This window comes from Rhea pennata, chromosome 1, assembly GCF_028389875.1.
Source record: "Rhea pennata isolate bPtePen1 chromosome 1, bPtePen1.pri, whole genome shotgun sequence".
Classification (NCBI taxonomy): Eukaryota; Metazoa; Chordata; class Aves; order Rheiformes; family Rheidae; genus Rhea; species Rhea pennata.
In genome coordinates, this window is record NC_084663.1 from 29,639,091 (window position 1) to 29,651,264 (window position 12,174).

At 36.9% G+C, this 12,174-nt stretch overlaps 1 protein-coding gene across 2 annotated transcripts in view; it reads right to left on the reverse strand.

Moving 5' to 3' along the window:
• Positions 1–1,125: 1,125 nt before the first annotated feature.
• ZNF277 (zinc finger protein 277) overlaps positions 1,126–12,174 on the reverse strand; it is a 62,852-nt gene continuing 51,803 nt past the window's right edge. The window contains exons 9-13 of one of the 2 annotated variants that reach the window (XM_062567024.1): positions 11,636–11,732; positions 11,044–11,086; positions 10,298–10,472; positions 9,149–9,245; positions 1,126–1,739 (exon numbers count right to left, since the gene is read on the reverse strand). In XM_062567024.1, the coding sequence (XP_062423008.1) occupies positions 1,719–1,739; positions 9,149–9,245; positions 10,298–10,472; positions 11,044–11,086; positions 11,636–11,732 (433 nt within the window). In that variant the 3' untranslated portion in view covers positions 1,126–1,718. Of the gene's footprint in view, positions 1,740–8,894; positions 9,246–10,297; positions 10,473–11,043; positions 11,087–11,635; positions 11,733–12,174 lie in introns of those variants that run through there. The other variant, XM_062567014.1, reaches the window with a different exon arrangement.

Consider the following 12,174-nt stretch of genomic DNA (forward strand, 5'->3'; position numbering starts at 1 on the left):
TGCCCCCAAGGGGAAGAGAGGATTAAGAAGGTCTCGAGCTGACAGGGCACCATGTGACTGCAGCCCCCTAAGTGATCTGACCTGAGGCAGGGATAAAAACCCATACTCAGCTACGAAGTGAAGAAGGGTGAATACGAACAATATACTCTCGTAAAAAGGAGCCAGGAGGCTTTCTCACTCTTCTGGCACTCCTCAGAGGCTATCATCTGCCACCACCATGGGGAAAGGAGAATTTTGCATAGGGCAAGCTGCCGTGAGATTAAAGGGCAGCTGGTTGCAGAATGGCTTGAGGACTGCAGAAGTGGTGTCACCCAGCTGCTGAAGGAGGCTGGGGAGAAGTGGACGAGGGGTCTTTGCCTCCTCACTGTGTCTTCAAGTAATTACCGCGGTGATAGCACTTTATCATAAAAATTAGTGCTGCTTACTGGAAAAATACATTATAGCCTTACTTATTGCAGCTCCTGGTTGCAGCAGTCAACAACAGGAATGAATACAGTGGGCAACGGACACTGTAAACTGCTTACTCCTGGTCACTCCCATTGAAATCACAGGGAACCGAGGCTCTTTGGGCACCGTATAGGAAGTTAGAGACAGCAGGACTCATTGAGGGGGAGGAAGGGAAGGAAAATCTCTAGGAAAGATTCACTATGCATTGTAGTTTTACATCTGTAGTTTAGTATATTTTTCAGTATTCAAATGTAAACTAGTTATATCTATCCCATAAATATGCCCTGTAGTACTTTTTGTGTGCTAAATATTTAGCAGCAATTCAGTATTTTAGTGTATCAATGTTTCCCATTCCTGAAAAATGAAGTTAAGTTTAACTTTAGAAAATAAATAAGAATTGCATTTATTTATTTTTTTTTCCCCAAGATTTCTGATTATTCTGGGGAGGTGGGGGGGGGGGGAGGCATTTATTAGCATGTCAAATGCCTTTGATGCTTTTGGAAATCCTGCATTTCAAGCTGTACCATGATTATGAGGCTTCTGGCTTTTTCAAATTTAAGCTTAATTACAGACTCTAAGCTTCCTACTTTCCATGTAATATGAGAAAAAGATAAATAAAAATCGTGAATAAAGCAAGTTAATAGAACAAAAGGAGCTAAAGCTAAAGGGTATATTAAGTCAATGACTGAAAATGAGATTTATTGGACCACTTTTTAAACAGATGGCTCCCTTATCACCATGTGACTAAGCAGAGCCTGTTTCAATTGCTATCTAAATTCAATAGGCCAAGCAGTTAAATATGCTACAAAATAGAATAGCAAGCAGTGACCACTCTAAACACCTGAACAAAAAGATCAGACAGAGACAGACTTCTCACAGGCAGACATAAAAGCTCTGTAATTTTAAGGAAGAAATAGTAACTGGTTCTTTAAAATTAGAAAAAAATCAAATTTCCTTTACTATTTTGTAGCTGCCAGAACATTAATTCACAGCCTGCACAGCAGATGACACCACAGTCATCTGTTTACATTGTGGTCAAATAACATTATGTCCATTTGCTTAGTAGGTAATTTATCATTATTGATTTACAGAAGTCCTTTTGTGACACACCATAACTACTGCTTTTCACTTGGATCATCCCATATACATGGAGAAAATATGTTCTTGCCTTTTATCTCATAAGCAGAGCATACTGATGACATTTAGCAGTTCTTACTAGCTTCCACTGCCTTTGCAAGGTCCTAAATCTGCATGGGAGATTAAGGGTCCTTTTATAGGTCCCTCATTTTTTCCTGTGCAAAAAAAAAAAAAAAAAAAAAAAAAGAGAGAGATTAGAGTGAATTTAAGAATCTGGCATTAAGATTTTTCATTTTTCATGTCTGAAGAAACAGTATCACAGTAACTAACTGATCAGTACTTTCACTGACTGCTTACCTGACATGTAGCCTGTCTGCCTGCTTGGCATTTCAGCTCTTTGCCTCAGTGCACATTAAAAAAAGCTTAGGTCTCTGATTAAGAAAGAATATAAATAAAATACCATTGCAGTAAATGTTAGAAGAGAATCCCATCCAACCAGCAGCTGTAGTGGGGAGAAAAAAGTCCTGTCTTACTCAGAAACTCTCCCATCCTGAACCAAAGGGAGGGTACATCCAATAACATCTTGGGAAATCTTTCTTATATACCATATATATATATATACACATACATACATACATACATATATATATATATATACACACACATATATAATGAGGGAAATATTAAACCTGTGCTTGGAAAGTTCTTGGAGAGGCAGGATTTTAAATGGAGAATGTTTACAAAGCATGATAATGATTAAATGTATTAAAGGACTCACAATATTTCACACTTCTTTCTTTTCATCTCAGCAAACTCATGAGTCTATAGCTTTTAAGGCTAGAAGAGACTAAAATGATCTTCTACCTGTTCCAGAACATGGCTATACTGCATCATTTGGTGATTTTTTTTCCTTACAGAAAATTGTTCTTTCCCAGTATGAAATAGAAGACTGAAATCAGGGGATCTGCTACCTAAATCTGTTTGGTACTTAGAAACCTCAAGTGATGGCAAATAATTTTCTGAAATCTGATTTGGAAGATAACTCGCCTTTTAAAACATGCTATTCTTTAAATGTTTAACTTTTGTTTCCTTAGGGGGATGTCCCCCTAAAATTAAGTTTCTTTCTGAATGAGTAAATATTTTCACTGTGATCTAAGGACCTTTTAAACTAATTACAAAAACTTGAGTAACACAGATAAGCTGTAATCATAGACTGGAATCCTGTTTATTCATGACATTTTTATTTGGTAGCTATTATCACACAAACACCAGCTTGCTGTTTCCCTGTGTCCCTGAGGCACAGTGAATTAACAGTGTTTGCCTAAGGATGCATAGTAGTCCACTGTCTATAAAAATACAGGAGCCCTGTGTTGCCACATGTTCATGATCCCTCTTCCTAAATGCTAACCTCTGTCCTTGCTTATTTGCTCTTTGTTTCATCTCAAACCAAAATCTCATGCAGCACAGGGAATTTATTAAAATGGATCAAATATTTGTGAAGACTCACCGTGATATTTCTGTAAATGGTATCAAGGCAGGCACGCACCATAAAATAACACACCAACCAAAACAGAATGGGAAATTTGAAGCTAAGACCACCTAAAGGTTAAAGCAGTGCTCAAATCTGTAAAGCTCTGGCAGACAGTTTACCCACACAGATTCTCTCTAATGAGTAGTCAGGGGTTCCTAAATCACTTATTGCTATAGTGTTCTGGTATTTCCAGAAAGCATAGAAATGAAAAATAGGTTTCCTAACACTCAGTGGCGCTTTGCCACTAATTATTCTGATGGATTTCACTGCATCCTGTGTACGAGATCACAAAGACGTGATACAATAACATACTGTACAACTGTCTGAATGGTGGAAATTTTGAAGTATTTTTTGATACTAAAGAAACACAATTTTAGTTTACTGATGCTCAGGTGCAGAATACTTCACAGTCATACTACAGGGCTACCACTAGCACTTTCAGGACTCTCAGTGGTGGTAGAGAGGAAGAATTGGGGTTTCTGGAATGTCTCTTACCAGATTAACGATAACACAGCATGGATATCTGCATGAGATGCTGCAGGAGTGTAAGAGCCTAATCGTGCATGAGCACATTGGAGTGTTAAGTGCAGATAAAAAGCAGTATGTTTTTACTTCCCATAATGAGGCTCCTTGTACTTTATTTGCAATATAGCTAGATATAGGACTTGTGAAAAGAACTAGCACCTGAAAATATTAAAACTGTAATTAGTAATGACTAATATCTGGCTTAGGTTTCACACCTAACAGCAGCAGTCCTAGCCTGAATTCACACCTAAGGCCTTGCGGTGTTTTGTTTTCCTTTATTTATGTCAATGCTGCAACAGAAAGGGTCACACTTCAGCAGGGGTCTTTGTGTCCTATTTTTGTACAGTAACAAACTCCTTGCAAAGGCACCCACAGGGAATACCTGCTATTTTTAGTGTTATCTGATGCTTTCTTTGTGCTGAGTTAGCACTAGGACTGTTATAATTTACATCAAGAGTCAGGTTAAATTAATCACCACAAACAACAGCTCATTTTTTGGGATGTCATTCTAAAGTCATTACATGCCATTGTAATAGTGCTTATTGGTCTCAATTTCATTCTAAATACTGAATATTTTCTAAATACTAAATATTTTCATTCTAAATACATTCTAAATGCCTTCTAAATACTGGAAATAAAAAATGATAGATCCTTCCCCAAAATGCTTATAAGCCAAAAAATACTGGGAGATGTATGAACCTCCCCCAGCCCCCCCAGGATTTGGTTAGAAATGGAGGAGTGGGATAGTCGCATTTTAGTCATCTTCCTCAGTAAAATCATTGCACTTCTATTGTCTTTTTTTGCCCATATTCAGTCTCAGCAGGCACTTCTGAGACAAAAATACAGATGCATTTGCTCAAGGGAAACAAAGATGTTGTAAGCTGTCTCTGGGTACTTCTCCAGTGTCTTGCTTCCTCCTGTTTTAAATACATTTACTTAATAGCTGCATGTATTTGAGATTCCTTCAATCAAGGGAGCACCTATCTAATATGTATATTATGGTGCTCTTTTGCTGCTGCTTTTTAGTGGTTTGTACACTCAGATCCATGACAATAAATTAACCTACGACCTTATGTGCCTAAAGGAAATAAATTTTCCTCCTGTCCCAACAGCTGTTGTGAGAATAGAGAGATAGAGACTAAATGACTAGCTTCAGATATTTTCAGTGTAGCTATCAAAGCTTGTTCTCCTTTTGTGGAATTTTCATCTGACCCATGTAGGTGTCCACCTTCAGATTAAATAAATTCTGTAACACTAAGGTGGGATTCAGCTCTAAAGTAATAGAACTAAGTTTAGGAGTCCAGATGTAGATGAACAAATGTAAAAAAAGGTGCCTAAGTTCTCATAATAGTTAATGCAGCCTGAAAGAGAGATTTAGTCACTAACCAAAGGTGCTGGCTTTGTATCATCCGATGCTGTCTGAGATGTTCCAGAATATCCGAAATTTTTATGTACAGCTGACAAAACTGACATCGGATCTTGAAGAGATCAGCATCCTCCTGGAACAGCACCTGGAGGCCACAATACCTGCAGGCATCTAAAATGACACTAGACATCTATCGTTAAGGAACTGAATAAAGTCTTACGTGTTTACTCTACAGTGAGCTGAATGTCTCTCTAGACCCCATAGGGTATATTGATTAGATTGCCATTGATTATATACTCACATGTAATCATCCACATACCAGCAGCATTTGGTTCCTGAATGGTAAACTAGATGGGGAGAACTGTGTTCCAAGAACGTTTTTGGTAGGAAAATGTTTTCATTTCTATCTATGTAAAGATGACTGATGCTAAATAGAATCTTCTCTTGTAAATATCCTAAACTCCCCTGCTTTTAATATGGAGAGAGTGAATTTATTATGGATGTAAAGTATGGATAAGAGGGTAACCTAAACTGCATCTTCATGAGCAAGGATTTAGGAAAAAGAAGATGTGAAAATCAAGTTCAAAAAGGTGCTAGAACTTTGCTGCTGCTCAGTGGCAGTAGATGGTAGATGTTCCTGAGGACTGTAATATACCCAGTCCACTGTCCACTCTGGACTTGCATTCAAGCATGGATACTGAGAACCTTGGAACTGTACTTTTGTTCACAATTCAGTTTCTTGTTTCAGATTTAGGTCAACCGAACTACTTTGTAAATTGGGAGAAAGAGATATAATATACTCTTATTATACATATATATTCACCAGTACAAATCTAACCACACTTCAGAAGAAGTGATGCAACTGACAGATGGCAAGTAGAGAGGTATTTCAGAGGCTTACTTCAGTATTTCGACTTTAGTTACCATTTAGCCAGCTGAGAGCAGCCACTGACACTTCTTTCACAGCATGCCAGACAAATGTAATACAGAAACTGAAAACAGTAAGTGTTTTAAATGAAAATCAACAGTCATTAACTCTGTAAACCAGATTAAGTCTGCACAGAATTGTCAGAATAAATTGTGTGTGGAAGAGAATCAAAGATGTCACTAAGGTATTTGCAACAAAGGCAGGAGAAATTACTGGTCTCCAGGACACAAGCCTTTTTCCCCTTTTGGTCCAGGAACTTCTAAAACAAGAGCTTTAGCTCTTGGGAGTGTGTACACGTGGCTGAGGTATTCAGTCTAGGCTCTGAGCAAACTTTGTGGTAAGACATGTGTGTTGAACTTAAAATAATGTAGCTTGTTTTATACCAATTAGCATCTCTCATTCTCCTAAATTGAGTCTATCAGGAGCAGTTTGCCAATACCAACCCTGTCTGTTCCATGATTTATGGCAGAACTATTTATGTACTATTTCCAAAAAATATTCTTTTTTTAAAAGTACAATATTCGGTCATATAATAGCTGAACCTGCATATTGTCTTGCAGTCATGACTGCATCCCCTATTTGGTAGCATGGAGATACTTCAGCTTTAAAATAGACACTGATACTGGCTGTGCATTAGTTGAAGACAAAAATGCCTGGGGAAAAATGTGGCCATTACAGAGATAAATACAATATGTTACAGAAAATTCTCTAATTAGAAGCAGCATTGTGCTAAATTAAGATGCTCAATTTTTACTCTAAAAAGTACCCCAACTTTGTTTGTGAACATACTGAGAATTTAAACCTACTTTCCTACCTGCTGTTAATACTCTGAGTAACAAGATCAACTCTAACCTGATTCCTCGTGTTCCATGTATTTTCAGTGAACTGAAAATAGTATACTGCTATGTATTTTTTATAGCTATCTTCTCCTCTTTACTCAAAAAAGACAAGCCACTCATATTATTTATAAAAATCCTCTGAAGATATTCTCTTAATTCAACACTGACAAATTGTTATTTCAAATTTCAACTAGAATCAGGAACAGCAGCCATTTCATATTGCTGATATTAACATTCTTTACTTCATTTTGCAGAGATTTGAGTGACTCAGCATCACATTCCTCCTGATTAGGAAATATTTTGCAACTTCACTTCATGATATTTCAATAAAATTCTCATCTTCCCCTTAATGTGCCCTTCTGAGACAGGCCTGCTATAAAACACATCCATGTGCTGCTGATTTAGCCATACTCTCCTGCTGATTTTTTTCTATTGCTCAACACACCCTTATCATTAATATAAACTCCACTAACTTTTACTCCCATCTCGGCTGAGAATCTGACTGAAAAAGTAAGGAGTTGAATCAATTTCTAATTTAGGAATAAAAGTAACTGCTTAGGAAGAAAACTATTTGAGATAAAAATCCACACCAACAGCCCTTTACTTCATGAAATTGTAAAACCTACAAATGCAAAAATACTGACTATAGCTCATTTAAGATGGTCAGATGTTATGTTATAAAATATTGGGGCTGTTCCTCCTGAATTTTTGTAACAGTTTAATCCAAGCCAATGCAGAACACATGACTAAACCTGTACTCTTCTTGTGGCTGTATTCTGAGCACCTGCTGAACCACTTCTATCCCATTTCATCTTGACAAAGTCAGAAATGGCTTCTGTGTCTGCTTCACTACGCACGTAGGGGGATGGTCTGTCTTTCTCAGTACATTTCTGGCATCCTGTTGTTTTAGCTTACTTTTAGGAAACCTGGGCCCAAAAGAAAATAAGATAGGAGAAGCAAAGAGATGTGCTACTCGGTGGTGGGTCATGCCATGTGAGGGAAGGTTCAATAAAAACATAAAGAGATTGATGTAGATACATTGCAGGGTGAATTTGGTTGAGTATGGAAACTTGTCAGAACATGGGTAAAGACCTCAGCTTTAGCCCCTGCTCCCAGGAACTTGTGTAGATTTCTCAATCACCCTATAATGAAAAACAACAATTCTTATTGACAGCAATCTCTCCCAGTTAAAGAGAACTGTGCAAAGGCAAAGCTGTGGCTTTGAATCTTCTCTGGCACTGAATTCCTACACTGTGGGCAAGAGAGCTAAAAAAAAAAAAAAAAAAAAAAAAAAAAGTGCTACCAGATTTGAAAGTAATTACTGATATTATGGAAAGATAAATATGAACTCGGGGACTACTTCTTCAATAAAATCTCTGAGGAGAAATAGAGGCAGGAAAAATCTAGTTTGTGTCATTCTAGCAGGACTCTGCTCTTAACTGCTTTGCCCTATCAAGATTGAGATGTTTCTGGACATGCTGAAGACCTTTTGCATCTTGGACAACTTTAAAGTTAAATACTGCAGTATATACGGCAACTTTAAGAAACACTTGAATTGAGATTTTAAAAATCTTAATTTGGACCTAGTTGTCTTAATTCTCCTTTCCTGGATCTCAGTCCAAAAAATGCCTATGATCTTACTTATGCCTATAATCACACAAGAAGTCTGCTTTAAATTCGTTGGATCTTTGGCGCAATCGAGACTGCAATTGTTCCTATGCTTTTTTATGCTTCAAATCTGGAGCGTTCCATGCAGTCAAATATGGGCCAAATAGAGCTTGACTGATGTTGCTGAGCCAGTTTTCAGAACAGGCACCATACAGCTTATATACTGATGGTGAACAATAGAGACATAAGGATCCATTTTCACTTTAAAAAGGTCTAAAGTCAAAAATAGCAAAATTTGCTTTATGTCACAAACCAAGAATTGAATTCAGGTTCTTTTCCATATGCTCTCTAACAGCAATAACAATGAGTCTCACTCATTTGCTCATATATCAAAACATGTTGTCTCTATTATTCATGCCTTGCACAAGATGTCCTTAAATACAACTCTGATTCTATGAAGGAAAAAAACAGAAAACCTATTTGTAAGTAACACCAAAATTATTCTGAGAACTAGCAGAAAATCTAGAACTGAATTTTAAAATAAAGCAAGAACTTAAGGGAAAATAAATTAAAAAATGTTTACGTATGACTTTTATTTATCATTCCCATTCATGTACTATTTGCCCAGTCATAACATTTATGAGCTAAACCATATTCATACATTTGTAAAAGAATGTATTTTTTTTATCTTGAAGGTGAAGCATTCAAAGATCAGTGACTGTAACTCAAGGTCAAAATTTCTCCTGACTTTTTTTCTCTTCATACAGGAGCTGATTTAAAACACTGCTCTGTTTAAGAGCCTTTAGATTAGATGTATCTTCACTTACAACAGGGATATCTTCACTAGGGTCCTCAGCTATCAGATCTTCACTGTCTGACAGTGTGCACAGGAGTGTATCATTTTCATAGGTTGGAAAATAATACCTGAAAATAACAAGATTCAACAGAACAGAATATTACTACATGTCACATGTTTTGTCTCAAAGAGGCTGAGCACATTTTATGAGATTAGATTTAAAAAAGGAAAAAGAAAGTCTGGTTCCCTAGGTTGATAGTAATCAGTATGCCGAAAAAAACAAACTAGCGCATACATCTTGAAATAGTCTTACCGAAAAAAGAAGAGATGGAAACAGACAGGTCCTTCCCCCTATTTGCTTATTACTGTCAAAGCGGAGGCTACAGAACCAGATTCATCCAACATCAAATGCTAAACTGAGATGTTTAAGTTAGGACATTGGTTGCCTTGTGCTCTGCTGCCTATGAAGACACCTAGAACTATTCAGCCTACTTAAAATCTGAATCATAGTGTCATGTGACACTCTCCATTTGCTATGGAGAAAACCAATGGTGAACAACATTTTGATACCTAAAGCTAGGTAGACGTTATGGGTACATTCATGCTAGTAAGTGGTGCGGTGCAAAGGGGTTCAGTTTGATTCTCTGACTATACATCTACAATGTATCTTTACTAGCAATGAAATATGCCCATCCCAGGCACGAACTGCATCTGTGTAGACAGTTAACAGCTGAAGATCTTGTGCCTGCAAGTGCTGCATTCGAGATGGTATGGCAGTACGAAGTACACCTTCAACTTTGGTTCCACCTAGAGAGAAAGTGCTCTGAGTGCATCTGTTATGCCTTTCACCGCACAGCATGACTGTAAATATAGGAAAAAGGCAAATTTGCACAAGAAACTCCTCTAGCGTATCAACTTGCTAATGCAGACTCAACTTATGAGGACATTACGTACTGGATGTAACTGGAAAAGCAGTATCCATGCTCCTTTAAACTTCAGAAAATACAGTGATTTCTACTTCTGAGTAGCTTTGAGACCATTTACTACTTCATCTGGGCCACTGGTATCACTGGGGAGCTCTGGGTACTTCAAGACTGGCAAAATCCATAACTTTCAGGTTAATGCTTTAAAGATGATATCAAGTAGCAGTATAAATGCTGGAAGACACGTTAGCCCTTACTGTGGTTGATCCCATGTAGACCTGTCTGGCAGGAATGTAACATGTTTGGTCTCTTCCATATGACTTATCAATTCTGTTTTAGATTGAAATTTCTTCTGGCAATTGTAACAACGACAATGATGGATCTCTCTTCTGATGAAATTCACTAGTTTTACTTGCTGATAAAAATTCAGCCCTAGGAGAGATGGTAGAAAACAAGCACTTTACAAATGCTTTCTTGGATTAGGTATAAAAGTATATTTCTGTAACTTAACAAATTAACTGAACAAATGCTTTTTTTCCCAGCTGCAGGAGAATTAGCCCTTCTTTTAACTTAAAAATCAGAATTGCTTTTCTTCCTTTCACTCTATAGCAGAAAACAAACACTGGCCAAACACAACTTAGAGCAGCACCTTCTAAGTCAGAAGCAAGTCTTAATAGGCATCATCATAATAACAGTAATAGGAACACTTATTATTACAGGGCACTAGCAGAAGGGCTTGGGACACAAAGTGGGTAAAAAGTATTCTATGAAAAAATACAATGGTTCAGAGGAAAATAGCACATATCCTTGGCACCAACAACAGTTTCAGTAAAATAAAGTGTCCTTTGGATTCCTTTGTCAACTGGCACAAACAGTTTCCATAATGGAAAAGTTAAATCTCTGGACAAAAATCAAATTGATACAGTTGTTTTGCAGTATTCTTATGATGCGGTTTTCTCCATACTAGTGGCAAATGCTGAACATTACAGTGTATCTTACTCACCATGCTCGGACTTTATTTTAAGAAAGTCAAATCCATGTGATTTCTAGAGGGAAAAAAAAGCAAAGAAAAAAAACCCACTTACCACTACTAGTATTCCAAGTAAAAACTGCTCGGATTTTTATGGAGTGACACTGACACATGCATACACACATGCAAATACAACTACACGAAACAAACCCCAATAAGTTTTGTTTCATTGGAGACTTTCATATATGGTTAAACAGCCATTCTCCAGTTAAATAGTTTATTAAAACTGGAACAGATTCTAAACATCAAATGTATTTGTTTAATTTAATTAATTTAATTTAACTTACTGTTTTTAAGTCACTGTAGCTAATAAAATCTATAACAGATCCTACCTCTTTATTGTCTGTATCAATCTAGACACTCACCAGAAACAGTTATTCATATTCTCAATATAAAACTTGGTTCCACTGAATATTTTTGAGAGCAGATACTAGACATGCAGGGTCTTAGTTCTGCACTACAGAGAGCATTCTAATGCAGCAGCAGATTTGATCTCAACAAAAGTGCTACAATGCAACTTTTTTCTCAAACTAACAAAAGAAATGACATTTAAAATAAGTCTTACCTGCATGTGAAAATACAGTTTTTCTGTGGTATCTGCTTGCTGTTCACAGAACAGGCAAACTGCACACATGGGATGCTCTTCCCAGTCAGACCAGTCTCTTATGATTAAAAGGCAAAAGAGAGTCATTTAATTGTGGAAAAGAGAAGAGACATTTTGTGAAAGAGCATTTCAGATTCTGCTCTCACAGCACCATAATAAATCCAAAGAAATTGAATACTTTAAACGGGTGGAAGAGACAGTAAGGATTTATAGGCGAACATGTGATGAGAAAATGGTTTATTGTCTAAAAAAATTAAAATTCAAGAATAACTGAGTAGTTACTGTTGGATAATTCCTATGAAGACAGGCAGTAAGTACTGCACTGCTAAATAATTGGATGTTAACCTCAAACTCAATCTGGTTTGGCAAATCATAACAAATTGTTTTCACTCTTCATTTTAATACAGTTTTTCATCTTTTTTGTACCTTTGTAAGCTTTCAGTACATGAACCAAAGACAATTATCAGGCAGAATTCATTCTAGGTGTTATCAGTCTATCA